The following is a 23,945-nucleotide window of genomic DNA, read 5'->3' on the forward strand; positions in this document are numbered from 1 at the left end:
TGTAATGAAGAATGTTTATCCCTCCGATGAAAAGGCGGAAGGGATCGAGCTTGGGAAGTATGCACACTGTGTCTGAGATAAGAAAACATAAGAGAGAAAGAAACAGAAAGCTTCTTCTGGAGATATATGGACTGGAGAAAGATCCAAATTTAACCAAGGATGCAAGGGGAAGGTATGTCTGTGCACTTTGTAAGACTAAGCATCTGACAGAGATGAGTTATGTAAAGCATAGAGAAGGAAAGAAGCACAGAGAAGTACTTTCGAGAAAAGAAGAGACCACTCGCATTATTCCTTCTTTTAGTATACGGAATCTAGTGAGGGAAGGGAAAAAAGGATACGGCATTGCTGTTGACTACAAGCTTGCTGAGGAAATGCCACAGCATCGCTTTGTAAGCAGTCTAGAACAAGGTGTGGAGGAGTATGACGAGTGTTTTGGATACCTCGTATTTGTGTGCCAGCCTTACGAGAACATCGGATTCAAATTCGAAAACAGGGAGATTGACAGAACCTCCATCTATGAAGACATTGATGAGGAGACGGGAGCATACATGTTTCACTTCTTCTTTCAAAAGACTCATGATTGATGAAGGCCTATGGATTTTTACGTTCTACTTTTTAATCCCAAGAGATGTTATTTTGCCCTCTGTGTTCAAGCATGCTGGTTGTTAAAAGACAGCCTGCGGGGAATGAGCTGTCTTGCATCATGTGTGGGTATTTGTATGGCATATCCAAGGAAATGTCCAAGACTATCGCCATGACGCCAAAGAAAAGCGATGGGTTTGTTGACGAGGATGAGAACTTGAAGTTTGTGTCCAAGTGTGGGAAGAAATGCGAGTGTGGTTCTGAAGAGGTTTCTTTTGTAGAGCTTCAGACGCGTAGCGCAGATGAGCCCATGACGATATTCTATAAGTGCATAAGATGTAAGAAGGTTTGGAAAGAATGAAAAACTATAGAGATAGCTCACCAACAGAATAAACCGTATTTATCTAGTGTATTTTCTATTGGCAGGAATTTATCAGAAGTTGGCTTGGGATTCTTTGGCCTATACTATTCTTCCTCTTCTCTATGCATTTCAATTTCTGAAAAGGCAAAGAAGATCTCTCCCTCTTCATTGTTATCTCCGTCCTCTTCATACACAATCCTATCTGAAGGCCAATTCTTGGCTATGGTTATCCACTGGCTTAGAATGTTTGACTTTTCTCCGCTTGTTACAAAGAACATGTATTCTGTGGGAAGTCCATATCTATAAACCGATTCCACGAAAAGCTTCAGGAGTTTGACATGGACCAGTATCTTGAGAACCTCTTTTAGATTGATTTGCAAAAACGTAGTCAGAAGTCTTTCAACAGCCGAAAACCTCTCTTCAGCCTTTCTTCTCTTTGTAATCATCTCCTCGGAGGAAATCATATTGTCGTCGAGATCTTTTATCAGAAATCCCTCAGAGTGCATCATATTTCTTACTTCTTCCTCGCCCTGATGCAGGATGTAAATCTTAAAGAGATTATGGTCTTCATCACTGTTTATCTTCTCCACAGCATCTCCCGATATGTGTGGCGAATCCTCCACAACTCTGTTGAACTCGGAGCTTTTACTCTTCTGAACAACCACATATAAAACTTTGAGGAATTCATACTTCTCTGCCTTTCCAACTATTATGTTAAGATTGATGTCGCATAAACTCCCTCTTGTAAGTTTTTGAAGCTTCTCACATTCCTTCCTTGCATCTCCAAACTCCTCAACCTTCTCTTCATATGCCTTGTAAACTCTTCCATACTCTCCATCCAGTAACAAAATTGCTTTGTCAATCGAGTTGGTTGGAAAGTTCTGATTGTCCCATCTGAGAAAATTCCCCGCATTCTCAATGCTATCGCATTCAACTTCCTTTGCAATCCTACATGTTCTGGAATATCCCATGAATGTTTTGAAAAGACCTTCGCACGACTTTTCTAGCAAATTTAATCTCTCTACCTGATTTACTATCCCTTCCAGGGACACTCCTGTGAAGGATGGAAGAGATATTCTACTGCAATTAACTCCGTAGTCCTCTTGGATTAGATCTTCTGTTGGTTGGGGTACATCCTCCTCCACCGGGAGTCCTACAAGAACAAACATCGGGGTGTTAGATTTTGTGGTTTAAGTGGGACTGCTTACATGTAAGATTTGTGATTTGAAGGATCTGGTAAATGATTGCCATTTTGGATTGCATCATGGCGTTTCATTGACGCCAAATAAATAAAGCTGTGAAACCCTGTGTAAATAAATGTATCTCCACAGATCAGAGTTGGAGGCTGGTATTGAAAAGCTCATGAAGACAATGGAGGACCACGAGGTTTTGGAGAGATGCAGGAAGTCACTGAGAGAGATGGATAAGATTGAAGAAGAAAACATAAAAGACTTCATTAGAGAAACACGAGATATTGTCGATGCTTTTGTGAAGGGATTGAGAATCAAGAAGCAGGTTCCGATTTTTGTTATTGATTTCATATACACATTTCTTGTCAACGATCTTCTCATCTCAAGTGACATCAAGGAGATTATTAGTGTTATTTCTGAGGGGAATTGGTGCGAAGTATCGAAGATGAAGATACTCCAGATGAGCTACTACATTATAAGATATGAAAGCTTCAAGGAGGACCTTGCACTGTCCTTGTTTAAAAGCATAGTGAGAATGATTGATGACAGAAGCAGACAGGTACAGACAACTGCTAAGCCCATAGCGATGCATTTAGTGGATGTTGTTTTCAGCAGGGCATGTCCAGTCTTCAAGGAAGAGGTTCAGAGCGAGGAAGGGGAACCTGAGTCTACGGCTGTTTGCCCTGACGTCCTTGAAGGGAACAGGCCTGGGTCTGAAAGACTGCTTGTGAGAGGTGGTTTCCAATTCTCTAATTCAATCAATGATGGAATTACATTCCTTAAGCATCTTCTGGAGAATGGGAATACCTCGAAGGAAATGAATCACTTTATGGTTGATGCAGTACTTCTAATAACCCGTAAAAGCGATCTTTTTGAATATGAGGAGTTCAGGAAGATATATGATTCTGAAGTGATGGCTATGCTGATGGAGTTGATAAAAAGGAGATGCTCTTCCAGGGGGAATGTCTATAAGGTACTTGCAAGATTAGTTGAGAGACATAACTGTCTGTTCGAAAAGCAGATCCTTGCAGTGTTTGATGAAATGGAGAAATCTTATAGTCTACTTGACGACTTGGAGACTGAGATGTTTTTGGACTTCTTCGGGAGTTTGGACATCTTGTTGTTTGAAGGCTACTCCTCAACTATAAGAAGAATGTTTTTCAACATTCTTGAAAATGCATCGTTTGATGATGAATTTGGAAATGAGTATGTAATCGATACCATTAGAAACTCATTAAATGGCCAACTGAAGGCTCAGGAGAAGACAAGTGGTAAGTTTCATTCCTCAACAAAGGCTTTCTTTGGTAAGTTTTCGGAAATCTTATATGCAAAACTGTCTGATATCGATAACGTACATCCCAAGGTGGAGTGTCTGCTGGAGATTGTCCTTTGGTTCTATTCTGTTTCTGGTAACAAGGAGTTTCTGGACAGGTTTATGGTTCTGGGGTGCAAGCTAGGGTTTACAGATGTTGTATGTAGAAATGCCATTGAGAACAGAAAGCATATACAGGACTCCTGGTGGATTGTTCTTGAGAACGGTAAGGACCATCTTGGAAAGATCATAGAATCTATCTGTATCTTTGATGCCGAGGAGATCTTTTTTCTAATCAAAGGTATAGAGCAACCCGAGCCTTCTTGTACATGGACCTCGAAGGAGAGAGTGGACTTTCTCTTGTCTGTGTTTAATATTATCAAGCCTGTTGTAGTAGAGCCGCTGAACATAAAGATATTTGAGATGATTCTCGGAGGGATACTAAGGGAGAGTGGAAGCGAAGAGGGGTATCCGACCAAGGTATTCTGTTCTATTCTCATGGATTATGTTGGGCATTTAGAGGCACTAACGCCTGATGTCGAAAGCGTTATTTTTGTCCTCCTGCAGAAGATGCTTGGAAAAGATCTGGAAAGGAACGGATTGGAAATTTTGGAAACCTTGTCTTTTGTCCTTCGAACCATGACGCCTGAGAGCTGTTGGGACACAATTCTCCAATGCATCGAGTGTTCATGTATTCCCTGCCTGTATTCCTCCTTGTACCCCATTATTCGATGGATTATAGAGGGATGCGGGCATCTCATAAGTAACGAGCATTTTGGAGTGCTTATAGATTGTCTGTATTCGATGTGCCTGTCGCCGAGCAGCGAAATAAGCTTAAAGGCAATATTTATCTTCCAGGATATTGGGGAGAGCCTAATGAGTAGGAGGGCTTTTGATCGATCTCCCAAGGGGAAGGAAGAGAAGAACAGAGACATGAATCCAGCGTGGGCCAAATACATAAAGGTATTGGGGGAGATGACAAACGATGGAAGACATATGGTGTGTGAAACGGCCATTAAGTATCTGGTTATGTTCCTTGAGGCAGAGTGTGAGGTAATGAACTCCGAAGAGCTTGACTTTGCAGCAAATAATGGCCTTATTCCTGTTTTGGAGAAGGGAAGGGAGTTTGCCAAAGGCCGGGATTCAGAAGCCCATTGTACTTTGATGCTGATAATGGATGAATGTAGCAGAACGATTGGAAAGATGAATTACCATGAGGAGTTGTATGGAAAGTTTCTTGAGCTTGTTGCAGATAGCCTGTGCAACACAGACTCTTCGGAGATACAAAATATGTGTATTGAGAGTCTAAAGATGATGACAAACAGGATTTCAGGGACAAGGGATGAAGGAAAGAGTATATGCCAGGAAGGAAGCGAGCATAGCCCGGAAGATATGGGATTTAAGGCAGGGATTGGAGAAAGAAAGTCTCTCCAGCCCCTTCAAAGGCTAAGGGACCTGGTTTTGAACACATACAAGTTGATCTTTTCCAGTATTCCTGTAAACGAAGGATATTCTACTAGTGTGTGTCTTGACATGATAGACTCGGTCAAAGGATTTGGATTCAAAAGCTCTGAGCGTCGCTCTCTGATTCCTTTGCTTCGAAAGTTTGTCCACAGCGATTGCCAGACGCTTCAAGAGAAGATTCTGAATATGGTTGGGGAATGGCCAGCGGAAGATGGAGGACTTGACATGCAACTTGAAGCTTACAACGACTGGATCGAATTCAAGGATATCCGCCTGTCTAGGATGCTTATTGAAAGAATAGGAAGGATTCTATCCAAGGATTTGGAGGATACGCGGTACTCGGAAGCAGCAATGGATTTGGTTGAATACAGCAAGGAAAAGGCCTTCTGGGAAGACGTTGTTAGAGCGTTTATGAAGGGGTCTGAAAACATAAAAACCAGAGCCTCATTTATATCGTTTATAAATGGATGTAGGGTGATTCTAAAGGAGGCACCGAAAGTGAAAGCCCTCCAATGCTCACCGGAAACAGAGGGATGTAGCGGGCTAGGGGAAGAGGCGTCGGAGAGCATGGCAAAGGCTATAAAGAAAAGAGAGCGAATCATTCTTGAGTTCCTAGCCTTTTACCATGAGGTTCTGAGTAAGTTTGCTCCAAACACCAAAAGGTTGGATAGCCATTCCATGCAGCCTTTTGACCAAACAACAGAATCGGATGTTAGAGAAGGATATAAGGTGATTTTTGAGATGAGCGAGCTCGGATCTGGACTTGGAAAAGAGAGTATTTCCTTCAAATGTTATGAAATACTATTCCATGACATTGAACTTATTTACAGCGATGTTGTTGAGAAGATCAGGAAGGTCCTAACGGAGTATAACGAGATGGAAATGATATACAATGGACTCTATTCCCGAGTAAAGCAGAGGGAAGTCTATACTCTGCTGGAGAAGATATGGAAGAGCGGAAATAAGAAGCTTGTAGATGATGTCAAGGATGTTCTTGTTGAGTCGCTCCGATCCAAGGACTACAGGGTTATCGATCATGTTCGAAAGTGTTTGGAAGTGATTCTTGTATGAGGAATAAACATTAAAGATTACCACAGTCTTTTTCTAGAAAAAAACTGAGAAATCCGGAAAGAAAAAATAATAAAAACGGAAAATCCCTAAGACACAATGTCAGAAGAAAAGCAAAAATCCAATACATCTAGAGCAATTGGAATTGATCTTGGAACTACATTTTCCTGTGTTGCAGGGTACATAGGAGGAAAGGTGGAGATCATTACAAATTCGGATGGAGAAAGAACCACACCGTCTGTAGTGAGTTTTGACGAGAACGATTGCACTGTTGTTGGAACAGCAGCAAAGAACATGGCAGGGCTTGATCCCACGTCAGTTCTGTTTGACTCTAAGCGAATGATTGGAAGAGATTTTGACGATCCGAAGATCCAGAACATGATGAGTGGATGGCCATTCAAGATTGTGAGATACAACGGGCGTGAGAAGAAGGAGATGCCTCACAAGGATCCTTCTTCAACCAATTCCTATGACAACATGGCATACAAGTTCACGAAGAATGGAAAGACCAAGTATTACACACCTCCTGAGATCAGCTCGAAGATTCTGTCTAATCTGAAGAAGGCAGCTGAGGCAAGGCTTGGAGGGCCTGTGGATGCCATGGTGGTGACAGTTCCTGCATACTTTGAGGATCCTCAGAAGGCAGCAACCAAGGCAGCAGCAACCATTGCTGGGTTCAATGAGGACAGAGTTAGACTCCTTGCAGAGCCAACAGCAGCAGCACTGGCATATGCCCACATCCAGACACAGAAGAATGCCAATTTCTCTGCAAAGGAGGATGTCCTTGTGTTTGATCTTGGAGGAGGTACATTCGATGTATCTGTGCTTGACTTTGAGTTCAATGCAACCACAGGAACCTTCGGAATTGTCAAGGCCATTGACGGAGATACATTCCTCGGAGGCCAAGACTTTGACAATCTATTGATCAACTACTGCATTTCCGAGTTCCTTAAAAAGAATCCTTCGATCCAGAAGACTGATCTCAAGGAGAGTGCTCTTCTCAGACTCAGGGCAGAGTGTACCAGAGTCAAGGCAGTTCTTAGTTCGGCAACAAGCAGCACAATCTATGTGCCTTGCTTCCACATGACAGATGACTTGAACGTACAGATTACCCGTGCTAGATTCGAACTTCTTTGCGACCATCTCTTCAAGAAGTGCATGGAAAGGACCAAGGGATGTCTCTTGCGCTCTACAGGAGTTCCCTCTGTTGAGTACTCTTCTGATGGAAACAAGCTCCTTTTGAATCCTTCTCTTGAAAAGACATTGAACGAAGCCAGAAACAACATTAGTAAGGTTCTACTTGTGGGAGGATCATCGAGAATCCCAAAGGTCAAGGCTCTGCTTGCAGAATACTTTGGAGCACACAAGGTCATTGAGCCTGTGAATGCAGACGAGGCCGTTGCATATGGAGCAGCATACCAAGCAGCATCCATATACTCCGATGCTGTGGAAGCAGGATCAAGTCTTCTTCTCATTGATTGTGTTCCGCTGAACCTCTCGATTGAGACTGCCGGAGGAGTTGCAACACCTCTAATCAACTGCGGAGACAATATCCCAATCAAGAAGACAGAGACCTTTACAACCTATGAAGACAACCAAACAGCCGTAACAATCAATGTGCATGAGGGAAACAGGCCGATGTGCAAGGACAACAAGAGAATTGGAACCTTCAACCTGGATGGAATCATCCCAGGACCCCGTGGAACAGCTAAGATTGAAGTTACTTTTGACGTTGATCACAACGGAATTCTTGTGGTTACTGCCGAGGACAAGCAGACCGGAAAGTCCAACAAGATCACCGTAACAAACTCTCAGAACAGACTTAGTCAGGAGGAGATCGAGAGGATGGCCAAGGAGGCACGAGATAACGAACAGCGTGACAACGAGGTCAAGGAGAAGATGGGCAAGAGGATGTCGTTCGACCAAGCCATTTTCACATTCAAGGGTCTTCTTGAAAAGGCCAACATTTCTCAAGAGAAGAAGGACGAGTCTTTGAATTTCATCAAGGAGCATGAAGAATGGCTCTCAAAGGCACAAGGGCCTGATGACTTCGAGGTGGAAGAGCTTGAGAGAAGATCTAATGAGCTCCAGAGCTTCATGAACGATATCATGAAGGAATCTGGGATGAGTGCACCAACAGCCTAAATAATTAAATGGTTTGTCTCTATAATCAACCTACTTTCTTTTGTGGAGGCAGGTTTAAGACGCCTCCCTTGGAACCCCAGGATGGCTATTATTTCTCTAGTAGTCATCAACGTACACACAAGAAAGATAAAAGCAAAGGCATTTAGTCTCAAGCAATTCTCATTCTTCACTCGAGGAAAGGTAAAGGAGACATTGACATTTATTTCACAAGAGCTTGCAGAAAAGTTGGAGACATATGAGTTCCAGGAGTACACACACGAATTCAATGATGAAAAGGCCTATAAGCTGTTTAGTATGGTACATAACGACTATGCTTACATAGCATGTGCAGACGATGACTATCCCGGGGTTGTGGCCTTGAGACTTTTACAGGAGGCAAGGCACGGAAACATCGAGAAGCTCATCGAGGAGTACAAAGACCCTGCATCAAAACACACCCTCTTACAAATACAGAACGAGGTGGAAGAGACAAAGGGGGCTTTGTCCAAGACTCTGATGGCAGTTCTTGAACGGAATGACAAGCTGGAGGATCTGGTTGCCAAGTCCGAGCATCTCTGTTATGAGACGAAACTGCTGTTCAAGAGTGCAAAAAAGAAAAATAAGTGTTGCTGAGGGCCTTATAAAATAAAACTAGACAGTTCGATATTTCTTTGTTTTTTGAAACTAGTTTCACAATCCCATCGAATGGACCATGAGTTCAGGCAGTTCTACGAAACACTTGAGAAGGGGAAGTTCAAGTTCTTTGGAAAGGGAGAAGGATACAGCGTGTTCAACTCCGATATCGAGATGATTCCTCAGTACAACGCCAGAGACGTGATCGAAAGAAAGGAAATGAAGGAGCTAAGGCTTTCTAAAGGAGAAATTGAAGGAATAGTTCGAGCACTGTTAACTGAGATCAAGATTGGGGTACAGGAATACAACGGCCAAGTTCTTGTAAGAGAAGGATTCCCAGGAAACTGGAAGGACTTTACAGACTTGCTGCTTGATGCTAGAAGTATTCCATCAATTGCAGCCGTCAAACTAGGAGAGGTGGTTGAGATCAGCTTCCTTATCACATCGGAGTCAACGATCTACACATCTGTCTTTGAGGATGATGAAATATTCAGCAGCCTGTACTGGATCCTAAGTGAAGTAAATGTGGTTGAGGTTGTATACGATAACAAGAAGCTTGGAGGTTTCTTCAACAGATTAGGGGTTTCAAGCAGCTTGAGAAGATGTGAAGAAAACACTGTAAAACTCCTGTGTAGATATCTCAGGATATCTGAAGAGAATTATAAGTGTGAGGAATATACTAGGCCATTTATATGCAGGATAGATAGAAGCGTCCTGTCTGCATTGAATGTGTGCAGTGATGACGAACATTGTGTAGCTAAGACCTTTTGTTGTTATACAAACCAGGGCTGGAGACTCCTGCACAGAATGTTTTTGCAACCTCTTCGTAACAAGGATGAGATTGAGAGAAGGTTGGAAACCGTTGACTCATTGAGAACACTTAACCTGAACATCTTGAAGAAATTTCCAGATCTTCTAAGGCTATCTAAGCGAATAGAAACAGGGAGAATATCCTTGAGGGAAATCCTCAGACTTATTCAGACCATCGACATCATTCCAGAGCTCTTGTCTTCCTTTTCATCCTCTTTGCCTCTCACCAGAGACTTTTCTAAGCCTCTTAAGAGTATCTTTTCGGCTTTTGGCCCGTTCAAAGAAGAGATTGTACGAGTAGTCGATTTAGAGGCAGCAGAAGAAAACGTGTATAGGATTAGACCTGATGTGTCTGCAAGGCTTCTTGAGCTTTCCGAGGCTCTGGGAGAAATCGAGAAGGAGATGAATGGGGAGTATGAGAGGGTGTCTGAGATTTATCCGAAGATCAAGATAGACAAAAATACTGGAGTCTTCAAGACTACAAAGGGTGAGTACCAAAAAGCTCAAGATCTTCTTAGGAAGGAAGGTTTTGTTGAGCTAAACTTTGTAAAGGGAGGAGTCACACTTACAACCAGAATCCTTTCCTCCTTAAATGGGAGACAGGTAGCGCTTAAAAAAGAAATCGATGACGAGGAGAAAGAGGTTATGGACCGAATCAAGAGAATGCTGAAAAGTTACATATCTCAAATCGAGTCCTTGAACTACCTGACTGCATTGATAGACGTGTTCAATGCATTTTCCATCAAAGCCTCTCTCAAGGGATATTCAAGACCCATGTTCAACAAAGGGATATTTGAAATAAGAAATGGTTTCCATCCGGTTCTTGAAGATCAGGACTATATTTCTAACTCGATAAGGATGGAGGAGAAGAAGATGTGCGTGGTGACTGGCCCGAACATGGGAGGGAAAAGCACCTTCCTTAAAACATGTGGCGTGGTCGCTCTTCTTGCACATATAGGATGTTATGTTCCTGCAGACTATGCCAGTATTCCGATTCTTGACGGGATATATGCCAGAGTCGGGGCTAACGACTGTTCATTCACAGGCTCATCCACATTCATGATGGAGATGGCAGACATAGCAAGGATATGCCGTCTGAGCTCGTCCGAGTCACTAATCATAATAGATGAGCTTGGAAGAGGGACTAGCGCAATCGATGGCTTGAGCATTGCACAGGCTGTCAAAGAACATATTGTTCAGAAGAAAGCCCTGTGTCTTTGTGCTACACATTTTCCCGAACTCTGCGGAGACGACGTGTTGAATAAGAAAGTTAAGAACGAAGGAACACTTCTTATGTATGAGGTTGTTGATGGGGTATGTGACACAAGCTTTGGAATAATGGTTGCAGAGAAAGTAGGGTTTCCTACAAAGGTGATTGAGACGGCTAAGGAGTATATGGAAAAATAGTCTAATAAACTTTTTATTAACTATATCAGACCAGAGAGGATTGTTCATTGCTCCTTACTCCCTTCTTTTCGATCCTGATCCTTACTTTGTGAATCTGGTATATCTTCCTCTTCGCTATCCTCTCCAAATATTATCTTATAGAACTTCCTCCCATCATGCACAAGTGGTTCAAGGCTTCCGGTCACAAACCGTAGTCCATCCTGGAATTTGCTAAAAACCAGAAGTCCAGTCTTGAGACAAAATATATTGATGACATTTGCCCCAATGCAAATAACGTAGTTCCTAATCACTTTAAACTCTATTGGGACACAATTCCACAGGAAGATAACATCTGTACGCTTTAGCTTTCCTATTTCATCAACTATAAACCCTATGGAATCAAAGCACAAGAGGAATTCATGTGGCGAGACCGGGAATATCGATCTTGCAGTTATGCCTTGGAGCCCTTGGAAAAGCACAGGGATGAACGGATCATAGATCTGTAGGAGCTCTTCTGTCCGAAGTGTCTCCATGTCAATAATCTCGAAGTCTTTGGATGCTATCACAATCTTGTCTGAGCAGAAGAAAACATTATATACCTGAAGCCCAACATACAGCCTTCGAGAAAGCTCAATCACAATTGAACGGTTGGACACAATTGCCAGAAAAAGAAATATCGAGAAAGATTTACCGTCCCCGGAGTCTGTAGACGCAATGCATGGGCCCTGTTTTGTTATTCCATAGAAAAAGTCTTCGATATCATCCTTCAGAACATTTTCTTCCAGGCTTGTTGACTCAACGTTGAAATGGGACGCATAAAGAATGGATTCCGATTGATATAGCATTATCTCGTATGTAGAATCATAAATTATCTTCTTGACCTTCCTTTCCAGGATCTTATCGATCCTATTATTGAAGAACCTGCAGACACCATCGCTTGTTGCTATAATGTACATATTCTTTTGAGCAAAGATATATTCTGCATCGTCTCTTCTATTCAAGGGAGGAGGGAGTTGGATGCTGCTCACAAAGAAGTCAGCTGTTGGAAATAGGATTTTCCACAAGGACTGGCCCTTTTTTGGTTTAGTCTGGCTTCCAATCTGGTCTGTCTCTTCGCTCTGTCTTTTTTCTTCCTCAGAGTTCTTCTTCTTGATCTCCAAAAACCTATTCACAATCTCTATTAATTCATTGTCTTCTACCTCCACCTCCTTTTCCTCACTATCTTCAGAAAAAGATTTCTCTTCTTCGGACGGAGTCGAAAAACTCTCCTCCTCCAGGCTACCTGAAGAAGATAGGCTTTCCCCATACCAATCGAAGTCGGTTGCCTTGCATACATACTTCACTGGCTCATCTATATTGAAAGGAAGTTCCTCAATAGTTACATCGCTTCGAAGCTTCGATCTGGCTTGAAGTATCGCCTTTTGAATTATGTTGTAGTATACATCTCTTTCCCCCTTGTCTTGGAAATATAGTCCCTGGGCTTTGTCTCCTCCTATCTCAAACAACAGTAGAGGAGAGAGCTCTTCAAAGGACTCGTCTTGAGGAAAGAAGCCGGTGTCCTTTTTTAATACAACTAGCCTAGCCATGAATATAGGCTCTTCTCTAATGAAGATCTCTGCAAATTTATTTTTTGGGTAGTCGCATATTAGTATGAGGTGATCAAAAATAAACAATTTGCATGTTGGTGAGTCTTCCTTTGTTTCTCCTCTTACCAGTACTTTCCCCTCCTTCAATAGTCTTCGTTTTTTCTGAAACAGTGCTAGACAGTGTTGGTTCCTAACTTCCTTCTTATAACTAAAGTTGATCCCGAGCCTGTAGATGGCAAATTGAGTTCCAAACCTGTTAAATTCTTTATCTGCATTCTTTGCTATTTTCATAAACTTCTCAATCAAATTTTCATATGCACTCTTCAGTTCTCCCTCTGTGTTCTTGGCAACAGCTCTCAAAAGCATGGGATATCTTGCAAGTTTCTGAGACGGCCTATACAGAAAATGCTTCACACCTAGGAACTCTGCATTTTTTTCTTTCAGAAAGTTTTCAACTCCTTTTTCAAATTCTGGAAGGCGGAATATAAGCTTCTCAAGCTCAAAATCGGCTTTGGGAAGCCGCCGTACATACTCCTTGTATAGCTCAAACTCCTCAATATACTTCTCGTATATGGAGACATACTCTAGCTTTTGTATCTTCGGGTTGTTGATGTCAACCTTGTCAATCATATATTCCTCCGTGTTTTTCAACTCATGGTTTCCCGTTATCTCCGAGTAGATACTAAGGTTCATCTTCTTCATATCTTTATAGATGTTTTCGTGCAGCTTCTGGATGTTTTCCAGATTAATAAATATCCTATCACATATTTCATACTTAATCTTTGGGGTGCTAAACAATGGGCAGTTGAGAATCCATATCCTGAAATCTCTTTCCCACATAAGGAGGTCTTGAATATAGTTTTGCTCACTTTTGAATATTTCTCCAATAGCCTCAATGACCTTTCTAAGTTTGGCCATCTAAAATAGAGTTCTTTGTTTTTCTGTATTTATCTCTTCTCAATGTTTCAGAGAGAAACATCAATAGCATTTGTCTCTGATCTCTTATAAAGCCATTCATTGGTCATCCATCTGAAGTATCTCGTAATCTTTCCTCCTCAGATGATCTGCCACATTGAACATGGTTTCCACTCCCATGTCCAACGGCTTCTGAAAAATCTCCATACAGACATCGAAGTCCTCACGAAGAATCATATTTTTCATTAGGAGAATGGCAGAAGCACAGCAATACAGCACAATTTCAAATCTACACACGTCACTAAGAAGCCGGTCCCAAAGCCATACGACGTCTTCAATTTCAAAACACGGCATGAACATCAGTAATATCCACTTCATGTGGAATCCTCCTTCTGTTAGGCCTTTTTTTCTCATCACTTCATACAGCTCTCCGTCCGCATTTTTGACTATTTCCATGACCGTGGACATCCTATGAACTATCCCTCCGCTACACTGATCAAAGTCTCCAATGAAGTTGTCTCCTATCTCGGCCATCAATGAATTGAAACAGAAGAAGGTGTCTTCTTCGCAGTACTTTCTGTCCTCAGAGTCCTCACTGCGGCACAGGACATAGTATATCGCTATCAAGACAAGATTCATTCCCTGGACATATCTCACCGAAGAATTGGTCATTGCGTAGCACTTCAGTATTCTTTCGACAATGTTTCTATGGCTTTCTTGGGAATTTTCAGATACACTGTCCAAAAATTCACAGTATTTTCTTTTTTCTTCAAAGCTCCCATGATCTGTCCTAGGCCTAATGAACGTCCTGCAAACATCATTTTCAATCACCTTGTAGCATTCCTCTTTTCCTTTAAACTCCTCCTTCATTTTCTCTGCATAAAAGCCATAGGAACTTCTCATGTTCCTAAGAAACATCTCGGTTTTGAACTTATTCTTACTGTAATATCCAAGAAAGATCTTCCAGTACTTTGGCCTGAGAAATCCATCGGAAAAGCCGTAATAGCAGTATTTCCTGACTTTGTGAACATCCAACGGAGTCGAGTCTGCTGGATTGACTTGCTTCTCTATAAGACTGTACAGCGTTGTTCTCTCCATTTTCTTGCAAATTCATTTACTCTGCGGTCTTATTTCTCCTCAATGAATTCTGTTGTTCTGTAGAGGCTTCGCCCAATGGATTTCTGTAGTCTTGCATTAGAACGGCTTGGATGATTGGACTTTCGCAATAACTTTCAACCAACCGGAGACTAGATGAGCAGCCAAACACACATGGATGCAAGAAGCTCTTGTAGTGTGGTGGAAATGCTGTTTAAAGTCTTTCTCCTTGGAATTCTTAAATCCACGGTTTTAGGCCAGATGCTCCTATTCCCTCCCTTCCAGCACCCAATACTCGGGCACACAGAAAAGGAGTTCGCTATTAAAACGAAATCCAATGGAAGCATCCATGTACTCAAGGGAAGCTCTAGCTCTCGAGGATGGTGCCAGATACAGAGGAGAGCAGCTTACTAACGGAGGGTCGTTTAAAATAGAAATGAATGTAGATGCCATCGACATCGAGCAGGAATTCATCTGCGGAACATTCGAGATACATAACCTTACAGACAGATACGAGCTTCTCACAACGTACTTTGAAGGAGAAATAGTTGGGAACATTTATCCATTTACAACTGAGGAGTACTCGATGGGGAATCCGGACATAATACATTGGAAGCTCTTTCCCGAATGGAAAGGAGAGTATGTCTATAGGGAAGGGTCTTATGATATAAAGAAGAGCAACTTCATGTATATCAAAATCAAAGAGCTGTTCTTGCTTCCCGATCCCCGGCTTAAAAGCATACCAGGAGCATCGATTGATGGGCACTACTACTGCTGCTACTACAAGAACCTTGATTGCTTTGCCGGACACTATTACTACAAAAACACGTCGAACCTAATATCCCAGCAAGTGCTTTTGGACAGAGTATTTTCAAGGAAGTCTAGAAGTAAGTCATTTAGCAAATGACATGAATATATCATTAAATAATAATTTCAAATAAAAGCTCTGTGTTAAGCCTGACGAATGGGAGATGGATATCTCAAGATTTGACAGGACTTTAAATGTTTTTGTAGGAGACCCTCGATGGACGAGGGCTGGAAAGTAAAAAGGCCTTCTAGCGGAACAAAAGTAGAGTCTAGGTTGTTTTCTGCACAGGGGCATAAGTGGAAGTTAGTTCTATCATACAAGGGCGGAAGGGTGTATTTGGCACTAGAGTATCAAGGGGGATCCTACCACGACGTTTTGACGGCATTTTGTTTCTCCATTGATGGAGAGAAATACGAGTATCAGTATCAATTTTCTATGTTCAATACAGATATGGGAATGTACATTGAGGAGAAGGACAGTTATGTCATCAAGGTTAACATTAGCGTGAGGTCTGGATACTACGATTCGAAGAAAGAGACTGGATATGTAGGACTCAAAAACCTTGGAGCGACCTGTTACATCAACTCTCTGATGCAGACTTTGTTCAACATAGCAAAGTTCAGAAACGATGTATTTGGACTGGAGCCTGTTGGAAGGGTCCTACTTCTTCAGAGGTTGTTCAAGGAAATGCAAACGGGAGAGAATCCTGTGGACACGACGGACTTTGTTGTGAATAATATATGGGTGGATGACGTCAATGCACATCAAGACATCCATGAATTTTCGAAGGTTTTTTTTGATGCTCTGGAGAAGGACAGTAAGAGAAAGGATTTTATTGAAGACTTGATCCAAGGGGAGCTGCTGACATACATAAATGGAAGATGTGGCTGTGTCCGTCGGATAAAGGAGAAGTTCCAGGACATTCAGGTTGAGATTCGAGACTTTTTCAATAACAAGCTGTCGTCAAATCTAGAGGAGTCTCTAAAGAGATATGTGAAAAGTGAAACGCTTGAGGGAAACAACAAGTATAACTGTGAGAACCATGGGCTCGTTGATGCAGAGAAAGGGGTGATGTTTGGCTCTCTTCCACCGGTTATGTTTGTTCTTCTGAAAAGATTCAATGTTGATTTCGAGACGGGAAATGGATATAAGATAAACGATTACTTTGAATTTCCTTCCTCTCTCGATATGTCGCCGTTCATGGATAAAGATGAAGGAAAGGAGTCCGAATCTCCGGAGATATACAATCTGTACTCTGTGATAGTTCACCGAGGAGATCATGATGAGGGGCACTTCTATGCCTATGTGAAGATCAAAGGGAAATGGATCAAGTTCAACGATACAGTTGTGACAGAGGCAGGAGAAGTGGAGGCACTGGAGCACAACTTTGGAGGAAGACACCCATACAAGGACAAAGTAAGAGACCACTCGGGATACTACCTGGTTTATCTTAAAAAAGGAATGGAAGACGAACTATTGAATGCAAAGGTTACAATTCCTTTGCAAACAGAGGAGATGCTCAAGAAGAAGCAGAACAAAGTCTCGATTAAGTGTGTAAAGATAGAAAACATCAGAAATTACAGAGGGGCAGGGTTTTATAATGTTAATTCGTATGACTATCCTTTGTGCAGCTATACCGAGTTTGTTGTGAAGGAGGGAGACAGCATTAAGTTATTGAGAAATAACATTGAGAGACTTCTTAGCACTCGGAAGTTTCTATATCTATTTGAATGTACTGCAATGGATGAGGGCGAAAGGACTGGAGCAGCAGACAGGCCTGGAAAAAGGATTAAGGAAGATGGATACGGCTTGACGGGACCTAGAACGGAAAAGGACTCGGAGGAGGATTCCAGGATTGTCGAGAACTCAAGAACAAGCTATCAAAGAAAGGTAGTTCTTGTGAAGGATGGGATTATCAATGCTGATGCAGACTACTTCATCTATACGTGTTACCCGGAAGTAGACTTTGAAAAAAACAGACTTATTTTCCTCAAGGTCTTCAGTAATACACCTTGGTGTGAAGACACATTGCCGACGTCCCTGAGGCTCTGTGCATGTATACACATGGATGGAACAATTGGGGACAACATAGATGCTATTATTGAGAAGACGAGCCTTGACGACATCTCTGTGTTTAGGGAATTTGATCCGTCATCTGCGTTAGACCTATCTAGCAAGGTCTCAGATCTTCCCCAAGGAGACGTCTTGATTGTAGTGAGGAGAGAGGATGTCCTGGAGTTTCTCGACTTTATCAACGAGTTCTACAGAAGGATGTGTGTGAACGTTTTGTGCGGGCCCCATAACTTCACTGTGTTTGTAAAGAGAGGGCTCACAGGTTTGGAGCTGGAGAGCAAGATTCGCCGATTTGTGGGATCGAAGGAAATCTTTCTGAAGCCAAAGAGAGAAGCAGTCTCCGACAGCTCTGGGTTCAAAACTGCAGCCGAGGACTTTGGTCAATCTGATGGGGAGTCTGATATGTATGAACACCTCCAGTCTAAGAACTCCGTCTCGTGCACAATCACTCCTGGGCATCAAGTGGTATATTTAGCATTTTGCAATAAGGAGATCGACTACAACTCTATTCCCCATCTCCACATCTTTATAACCAAGTCTGGAAGTACTTCCTTGGAATTGATCAAGAGTGTTCTTGTGTCTCATTTCATATGTCTTAATCCCGTGAGAGGACACTCGTTGAAGACCCTAAGGATAGTCGATTCTGTAAGGGACACTCTATATCTCAAAGCATTTACTGCATCTGAAGAGTTTACAGCCAACGGGATGTGTGTGATTCAGCCATTTGTCAGGAGAACAGTCAAGACCGCATACTATAGTGGAATGTATAAGGTAGTGGGATTCCCGTTCTTCCTCCAAACAGATGTAGAAACGGTTGCAGAATTCCGAAAGAAGTACAAGCTTTTTGGCAAGATGGTGATATTTGACGGAAAGAGCTATGGAGACCTAGAGCTTGACTGGCCGATGAGTAAGTTTAATGACGAATGTTTTCTGCTGATTGAGAGAACGTAACCCTACATTAAAGGTGATGTATTTCCTGTGTGTTTGACTAACCCCTGGTCTAGAGTGATAAAAACAGATGGCCCAAAGCCCTTAATGGAGTTTGAGGATTGCGGAGAGCCATATTCCAATAGATTTGATCTGAAATCTGCCTTTCTTGGGGAACTACCTGGGGATGAGCCACTTCTGAAGGAGCTGGGAATAGATTTCAACACAATAAGAAAAGAAAGCCGCTTAGTCTTTGGGGTCTTTCAAAAAAAACAAGTTGACTTCTCGTTTGTTAAGAATGCAGATCTTTCAGGTCCGGTTGTCTTTGTAGGATTATATACTCTTGGGCTCATCCTAAACTATAAGATCCATTTTGGATACATATATTTCATTTCTCTGCTGACGGCCTTGTCGATGTACTTCCTGCTAAATGTCCTGGACACAAAGCACATAGGATTTCTTGAGTGCTGCAGTATCCTTGGATACTCGTTTCCCCCTGTGGTTTTCTTCTCGTTCCTGAACATCCTGTTGGGAGGAATTGGAATAGGGTTCAAGGTGTTCTACGGCCTTGCATTTGCTCTTTGGTCGAGTTACACAGCATCGGTAGTGTTCTGCAGATATCTTTCCCTTACCAACAAGCATGTGGTTGTTGGATATCCTCTGTTGCTAGGATATACAGGGTTTGTAATGGTTGTTCTATTCTGAAATAAATCGTATAGTATTAAGGTCTTTGGGGTCTGGACACTGTGATGCTTATGGACATATTTAATATTTGTAATTGATCTCTGAGATATAAAAGAAAAAACAAGAAAAGCTGGGATGCGAAAAAATGACTTTGACGTGAGGGAGATGAACGCAGCATTGGGTCTCCTTAGGCTAGCTAGAGAGGGAAAGGGCGAAGCAGATGAGCCTGATACAAGGACAAGAAAGACCACTTTCCAGATGATGGTTCTTAAAGAGGTATTCAAGATTGCACCGCATCCGTCGACGCTTACGAAGACAGACCTTGCACTTATGATCAAGCTTCCGCTGAAAGCTGTACAGATATGGTTTCAAAACGAGCGAAGCAGGAAAGAGAGAGGAGGGAGGACGGGGAAGAGAAGCAGGGGAGGAAGATCAGAAAACATAGATCCGGTGAAGTTGTTCAAGGTTATAATGAAGGTTCTGGAAAAGAACAGAGAGGGTTTTGGCTTCTAGTTCTGGAGAGACATTGCATTATATATTGGTGTAACATAGACAGAGCATGTTGGTCTTTGTGTGAGATGTTTCCAATTGAGAACATAAATTAAAACATGAGTTTTTCCGAGGGGATATTAAATATTAGCCAAGGCTTTATGGCTTTTCTATAGGACGGCCCAAGGGAGGAGAGACAAAAAACTGGATATTAATTTTTACCCCTTCCCTATTTGGCCTTTGAACTTGAGTCTGTTTTTTACAACTGGAGAATAGGGTTATCAAAAAATATTAAGGAACATGCTCGATAATATTAAATTATAAATTTATTCAATAATAATATTGAGCTAGAATTTATTCAAGACTGTAAAAATTCTAAGACAAGTAAATTATCAATACCTTGGTGTATTCTTAACAATGGACATAATCTCCCACAGGTCAATTGCCTTGGAGTCTGCATTCTCATCAATGCTTTGATTCTTTCCTTTGCTGATATGTCTTTTGTTCTGGAACCATATATCCACTGCTCTTGGTGATAAGGATATTAAGATCCCGATATCAATCTTGTTCTCCCATGTTGGATATGGTGTTGCTTGATATATCTTCTTCAAAACCTCTTTCTGGAACTTGCTTTTCCTGACCTTTTCTCCTGGCTTCTTTAGGCATCTCTCCGGATGGAACAACAAAATCATTCCTAGGGCTGCCTGAACTTCCATCTCTCTTCGATCAAGCACCTTGATGGTGAAAATTTTTGGATCTTTTTGTTTTAGAAATCCTTTCAGATCTCAGCCCCTTTGGGGACTCCAATCACCTTGAGGTACTAATGTCATTGTTCGGCATCATGATAGATAGATAAATAAAGAAGATTAGATTCCTATCATGCTTCATTTAGATTTGACTTTTAAATTAAGCGGTTTCCTTGATATGTTTGACGTTTTCTGACTTTATTGGAAGGTAACCTGCAAAATGCCCTTAATTTACTATTGATGGAAATCGAATGTTGTTCGCGGGCTTTCCCTGCTGGTTAGGACACTAGTAATTACTTATTTCCGACAGCCATAAGTACCGAGATATGAGCTCCAAGAGACTCTTGCGAGTGGGTCAACATCGAAAATAAAGAGCTCTGAAGTTTCTGGAGACAAGGAGTATGCTGTCAAGATGATAAGAAAAGAAGACATTCCTTTGAAGCTCTTTTTGAGAGAAGTCAAAATGCATAGATTGATGAAACATCCAAATATAGTTGAATTTGTTGACTCGTACGAAGACTAGGATGGATGTTTTGTTGTAATAAGGTTAGGATGCCAGGAGATGGGGAGCATAATCCAGGCGGGTGTAGGATTGAGCTCTGCCCTGGCCCATTTCTACTTCAAACAATTGATTTCTGCAGCGAGGTATCTGCATGGAAAGGAAATATGTCATCGAGATGTCAAACCAGAGAACATGCTTATTGACGCAAGTGGAAACCTCTCGCTATCGGATTTCGTCTTTTCAACCTTATTTATACAGAAGGAGAAAGAAGAAGACTTCGGTCGTTTGTAAAAGGTTTAGAGTATATGGCCCGAAGTTTTTGAGAGAGCTTGCAGATATGTGGTCCTGCGGAATAAGTCTTATTGTGTTTCTAACCGGCTCATATCCATGGGGCAAAGCATCTGGTCGGACAAGAAATTCTCTGGATTTATATTGATGAAGGACTACGTCTAGGTACACAAAGGCATAGAAAACTCGGAAAAGAGATTTATAATGAAAATGGTGACTAAAGAAGGCAGCCGCTGGACTGGGCCGATAGCTCTGAAAGATCCATGACTTATGCAGCCAAACACACTCCTCGATGAATCGGATCTCTATAAAGGCCCAGACAGTCTGTTTGACTTGATTCCACATGGATATATTGGCGCTTCATCTCACCCAGCCCGGAGAAGTGCATAAGACCTCAAAAGTACGCTTTGTCTCTTCACAGCCCAGAAAAATTAAAGGAAGAGACGCCCATATATTGTACAGAAAAAAGGAAATTCTCTTTCAATTGTACAAGAGATGTGCAAGTCACCCGATGCAATAGTGGTTTCTTGGAAGGTTGTGGTCTCGTCTGTGATTTTTTCCACGGTTGGCACCAAAAGATAGATTCTTTCCGGAGAAATTGGAGTCAAGAAGTTGAGAGAGAACCACTGTGCAACCATCTGCAGGACAAGAGGAGATGCTTGAGTTTGAAAAGTTCATAAAAGCCTTTGGGAATTGTTTGGGTTGACTGCAAGAGATATTTGGACGGAATTATAAATGGGATTTGATAAATAAACAAAACTAATTATTTTCTCCTGAAAACCTATATGAAGAACACAAAAAAGAATGAATGGAAAGGACTGAGTTTTGGAGCTTGGCCAATTATGCAGGGATATCAGAGAAGATTGTCCCGAAAGATTCAAAACATTTTGTTTATGTCCCTGGTACTTCTTTCCTTTATTTTCCTCTATAAAAAATATTTTTTTGTTTGCAGAGCCAAGGAGGACCAGAGAATGGAGAAGATGTGCTTAGATTTCATAAACAAGAAGGTTGATAAGTGCTTACAGCACAAGTCGAGGTACGACCAGAACAAAGAGTTTGCGGCTATCAAGACACACTTGCCGCTGATTCCACTAAAGATGACACGATCGAATGCGGTTTTTCTGTATACACACAAGAAGCCTTATGTTGTGATCAAAAGATGCATTGCGCCAGATGCACCGGGGCTTGCCGAGGATGAGATGCTGAAATCTCTGGACCACAAAAATGTTGTAAAGTTCTTCAAGTCGTTTAGAGAAAAATACGTGAATCTGAAGGAAGAGGAAGAGACGATTATTTGGATATTTATGGAGCACATGGACATCAAGGTGTCTCAGGATGTTGTGAAGGGGAATGAAAATAAAATAAGAGAGATTACCAAGGGGATTCTGCATGGGCTCCAATATCTTCACAGCATGGGAATAGCACATCTCGACCTGAAGATTTCAAATGTTATGGGAAAGGAAACAAAGGATGGGATTGTATATAAGATTATTGACTTTGGATTTGCCCGGAGGCTTGCGAATGTAGGAGACAATGCCGAGATCCAAATTCCCTCGAAGAGCTTTGGAACCTATCCATACAAGCCGCCCGAGACGTCGCAACTGAATATGCATGGGATAAAGGGAGACATATGGTGCCTAGGAGCCATAGTATGGTTTCTATCGTGGAGACAGACACCGTTCTACTTTGATGATGGGAGGAAGAACTTAGAGGAGTGGAGGATGTTTATCCGAGGAAGAATTCCTATTTCCTTCAAGCCTAACACATCTCCTGCACTGAGGAACTTTGTAAGGAAATGTATGGATTTCGATAGATTTGCAAGGCCAAGTGCCTCTGAGCTTCTGGAGCATCCTTTTATAACAGGAGTGCCAATGAAGGTAACCGAGGAGGAGATAAACGAGATGAGTGAAGAGTTTTCATCTAGCTCTGAATACAGTGACACAAGATCTGAAGATTAAAATATTTTGTTTTGGTTGGAATTTAGCTTTAGGGCTCGTCCTGTACATAGTTTTTGATGAGAATCCCTTTGATGGAGGAGTCTGAAGGATTGAGATATCTGATGAAGCTTCTTCCCGAGTACATGAGGATAGGAGGGGAGAGGTATATTCTGCACCGGATTGGCAGGATCATTGGAGAAGACAGTTGGGCCACGGCTATGTTCTGCCGGAAATGCCTTTGGCTCTACATTCCTGTTGTGAACAGCAGGATGAAATGTGATGATGGAATTCTGAGGGTTGAGTGCTATGGATGCCAAGAGAAGCATGAATTTGACAAAGAGAAGCTTGGAATTGTAAAAAACGGTCTTGAAGTCAAGGAAGACAGACTTGAAGATTATTTTGGATAGAAAGTTCCCAGGGGAATCAAAGCTTTGTTTGAGAAAAAATTTGCCCTTCGAGATGACCGAGCAGATAGAAGTCGAGTCTATGGAGTTGGCGGCAGTCGCACACATCAAGGCAACTAAGAACGACACATTTGTTCATATAACAGACATGACTGGGTCGGAAACGATTGCAAAGATCACGGGAGGAATGAGAGTTAAGGCACAGCGAGACGAAGGATCTCCTTATGCAGCCATGCTTGCAGCACAAGACGTTGCCGAGAAGATACTTGGGCGTGGGGTGAAGGTGCTTCACTTTAAGCTTCGAGGGGCTGGAGGAGTCAAGCCTATGGCTCTTGGGCCTGGAGCACAGACGGCCATAAGGACTTTGATCCGAGCAGGGCTTAAGGTCGGGCGGATTGAGGATGTTACGCCTGTTGCAAGGGATCGTGTCAGGAAGCGTGGAGGGCACCGAGGAAGAAGAGTTTGAATAAAGCTGCCTTTATTTATGGATTTTATTTGACAGCAGCAGACATGTCAAGGAAGTTGAAAATGGCTATTTGTGTTTCTCTTATCGGCAACCCT

At 42.0% G+C, this 23,945-nt stretch overlaps 18 protein-coding genes across 18 annotated transcripts; 14 read left to right on the plus strand and 4 right to left on the minus strand.

Annotated features, from left to right (window-relative positions):
• Positions 1-26: 26 nt before the first annotated feature.
• On the plus strand, positions 27-584 carry Eint_030390 (splicing factor 3A subunit 2; the record flags this gene model as incomplete). Its single annotated transcript, XM_003072497.1, has 1 exon — positions 27-584. One exon carries the CDS (start codon positions 27-29, stop codon positions 582-584), a length of 558 nt encoding a protein of 185 aa, XP_003072543.1.
• Positions 585-628: 44 nt separating this feature from the next.
• On the plus strand, positions 629-943 carry Eint_030400 (DNA-directed RNA polymerase subunit M; the record flags this gene model as incomplete). The annotated part of the gene is made up of 1 exon (XM_003072498.1): positions 629-943. The coding sequence occupies one exon, from the start codon at positions 629-631 to the stop codon at positions 941-943; it is 315 nt and encodes a 104-aa protein (XP_003072544.1).
• A 104-nt stretch (positions 944-1,047) lies between these two features.
• Positions 1,048-2,112, minus strand: Eint_030410 (vacuolar ATP synthase subunit C; the record flags this gene model as incomplete). The annotated part of the gene is made up of 1 exon (XM_003072499.1): positions 1,048-2,112. One exon carries the CDS (start codon positions 2,110-2,112, stop codon positions 1,048-1,050), a length of 1,065 nt encoding a protein of 354 aa, XP_003072545.1.
• Positions 2,113-2,260: 148 nt separating this feature from the next.
• Positions 2,261-5,980, plus strand: Eint_030420 (uncharacterized protein; the record flags this gene model as incomplete). The annotated part of the gene is made up of 1 exon (XM_003072500.1): positions 2,261-5,980. The coding sequence occupies one exon, from the start codon at positions 2,261-2,263 to the stop codon at positions 5,978-5,980; it is 3,720 nt and encodes a 1,239-aa protein (XP_003072546.1).
• A 96-nt stretch (positions 5,981-6,076) lies between these two features.
• On the plus strand, positions 6,077-8,122 carry Eint_030430 (Hsp70; the record flags this gene model as incomplete). Its single annotated transcript, XM_003072501.1, has 1 exon — positions 6,077-8,122. One exon carries the CDS (start codon positions 6,077-6,079, stop codon positions 8,120-8,122), a length of 2,046 nt encoding a protein of 681 aa, XP_003072547.1.
• An 81-nt stretch (positions 8,123-8,203) lies between these two features.
• Eint_030440 (synaptobrevin/VAMP-like protein) lies at positions 8,204-8,734 on the plus strand (the record flags this gene model as incomplete). The annotated part of the gene is made up of 1 exon (XM_003072502.1): positions 8,204-8,734. The coding sequence occupies one exon, from the start codon at positions 8,204-8,206 to the stop codon at positions 8,732-8,734; it is 531 nt and encodes a 176-aa protein (XP_003072548.1).
• A 72-nt stretch (positions 8,735-8,806) lies between these two features.
• On the plus strand, positions 8,807-10,951 carry Eint_030450 (DNA mismatch repair ATPase MutS; the record flags this gene model as incomplete). Its single annotated transcript, XM_003072503.1, has 1 exon — positions 8,807-10,951. One exon carries the CDS (start codon positions 8,807-8,809, stop codon positions 10,949-10,951), a length of 2,145 nt encoding a protein of 714 aa, XP_003072549.1.
• A 44-nt stretch (positions 10,952-10,995) lies between these two features.
• On the minus strand, positions 10,996-13,434 carry Eint_030460 (Rho/Rac/Cdc42-like GTPases guanine nucleotide exchange factor; the record flags this gene model as incomplete). Its single annotated transcript, XM_003072504.1, has 1 exon — positions 10,996-13,434. One exon carries the CDS (start codon positions 13,432-13,434, stop codon positions 10,996-10,998), a length of 2,439 nt encoding a protein of 812 aa, XP_003072550.1.
• Positions 13,435-13,530: 96 nt separating this feature from the next.
• On the minus strand, positions 13,531-14,529 carry Eint_030470 (uncharacterized protein; the record flags this gene model as incomplete). Its single annotated transcript, XM_003072505.1, has 1 exon — positions 13,531-14,529. The coding sequence occupies one exon, from the start codon at positions 14,527-14,529 to the stop codon at positions 13,531-13,533; it is 999 nt and encodes a 332-aa protein (XP_003072551.1).
• A 334-nt stretch (positions 14,530-14,863) lies between these two features.
• On the plus strand, positions 14,864-15,433 carry Eint_030480 (Vacuolar import and degradation protein; the record flags this gene model as incomplete). The annotated part of the gene is made up of 1 exon (XM_003072506.1): positions 14,864-15,433. The coding sequence occupies one exon, from the start codon at positions 14,864-14,866 to the stop codon at positions 15,431-15,433; it is 570 nt and encodes a 189-aa protein (XP_003072552.1).
• Positions 15,434-15,550: 117 nt separating this feature from the next.
• On the plus strand, positions 15,551-18,358 carry Eint_030490 (ubiquitin carboxy-terminal hydrolase; the record flags this gene model as incomplete). Its single annotated transcript, XM_003072507.1, has 1 exon — positions 15,551-18,358. One exon carries the CDS (start codon positions 15,551-15,553, stop codon positions 18,356-18,358), a length of 2,808 nt encoding a protein of 935 aa, XP_003072553.1.
• Positions 18,359-18,442: 84 nt separating this feature from the next.
• On the plus strand, positions 18,443-19,039 carry Eint_030500 (Rab GTPase interacting factor Golgi membrane protein; the record flags this gene model as incomplete). The annotated part of the gene is made up of 1 exon (XM_003072508.1): positions 18,443-19,039. One exon carries the CDS (start codon positions 18,443-18,445, stop codon positions 19,037-19,039), a length of 597 nt encoding a protein of 198 aa, XP_003072554.1.
• A 114-nt stretch (positions 19,040-19,153) lies between these two features.
• On the plus strand, positions 19,154-19,531 carry Eint_030510 (homeobox domain-containing protein; the record flags this gene model as incomplete). Its single annotated transcript, XM_003072509.1, has 1 exon — positions 19,154-19,531. The coding sequence occupies one exon, from the start codon at positions 19,154-19,156 to the stop codon at positions 19,529-19,531; it is 378 nt and encodes a 125-aa protein (XP_003072555.1).
• A 368-nt stretch (positions 19,532-19,899) lies between these two features.
• Eint_030520 (homeobox domain-containing protein) lies at positions 19,900-20,223 on the minus strand (the record flags this gene model as incomplete). The annotated part of the gene is made up of 1 exon (XM_003072510.1): positions 19,900-20,223. The coding sequence occupies one exon, from the start codon at positions 20,221-20,223 to the stop codon at positions 19,900-19,902; it is 324 nt and encodes a 107-aa protein (XP_003072556.1).
• A 683-nt stretch (positions 20,224-20,906) lies between these two features.
• Positions 20,907-21,191, plus strand: Eint_030530 (putative Ser/Thr protein kinase; the record flags this gene model as incomplete). The annotated part of the gene is made up of 1 exon (XM_003072511.1): positions 20,907-21,191. The coding sequence occupies one exon, from the start codon at positions 20,907-20,909 to the stop codon at positions 21,189-21,191; it is 285 nt and encodes a 94-aa protein (XP_003072557.1).
• Positions 21,192-21,828: 637 nt separating this feature from the next.
• Eint_030540 (calmodulin-dependent protein kinase) lies at positions 21,829-23,001 on the plus strand (the record flags this gene model as incomplete). Its single annotated transcript, XM_003072512.1, has 1 exon — positions 21,829-23,001. The coding sequence occupies one exon, from the start codon at positions 21,829-21,831 to the stop codon at positions 22,999-23,001; it is 1,173 nt and encodes a 390-aa protein (XP_003072558.1).
• A 56-nt stretch (positions 23,002-23,057) lies between these two features.
• Eint_030550 (uncharacterized protein) lies at positions 23,058-23,387 on the plus strand (the record flags this gene model as incomplete). The annotated part of the gene is made up of 1 exon (XM_003072513.1): positions 23,058-23,387. The coding sequence occupies one exon, from the start codon at positions 23,058-23,060 to the stop codon at positions 23,385-23,387; it is 330 nt and encodes a 109-aa protein (XP_003072559.1).
• Positions 23,388-23,439: 52 nt separating this feature from the next.
• On the plus strand, positions 23,440-23,850 carry Eint_030560 (40S ribosomal protein S14; the record flags this gene model as incomplete). Its single annotated transcript, XM_003072514.1, has 1 exon — positions 23,440-23,850. One exon carries the CDS (start codon positions 23,440-23,442, stop codon positions 23,848-23,850), a length of 411 nt encoding a protein of 136 aa, XP_003072560.1.
• Positions 23,851-23,945: the final 95 nt, after the last annotated feature.

Source organism: Encephalitozoon intestinalis, chromosome III (assembly GCF_000146465.1).
Source record: "Encephalitozoon intestinalis ATCC 50506 chromosome III, complete sequence".
Lineage (NCBI taxonomy): Eukaryota > Fungi > Microsporidia > Unikaryonidae > Encephalitozoon > Encephalitozoon intestinalis.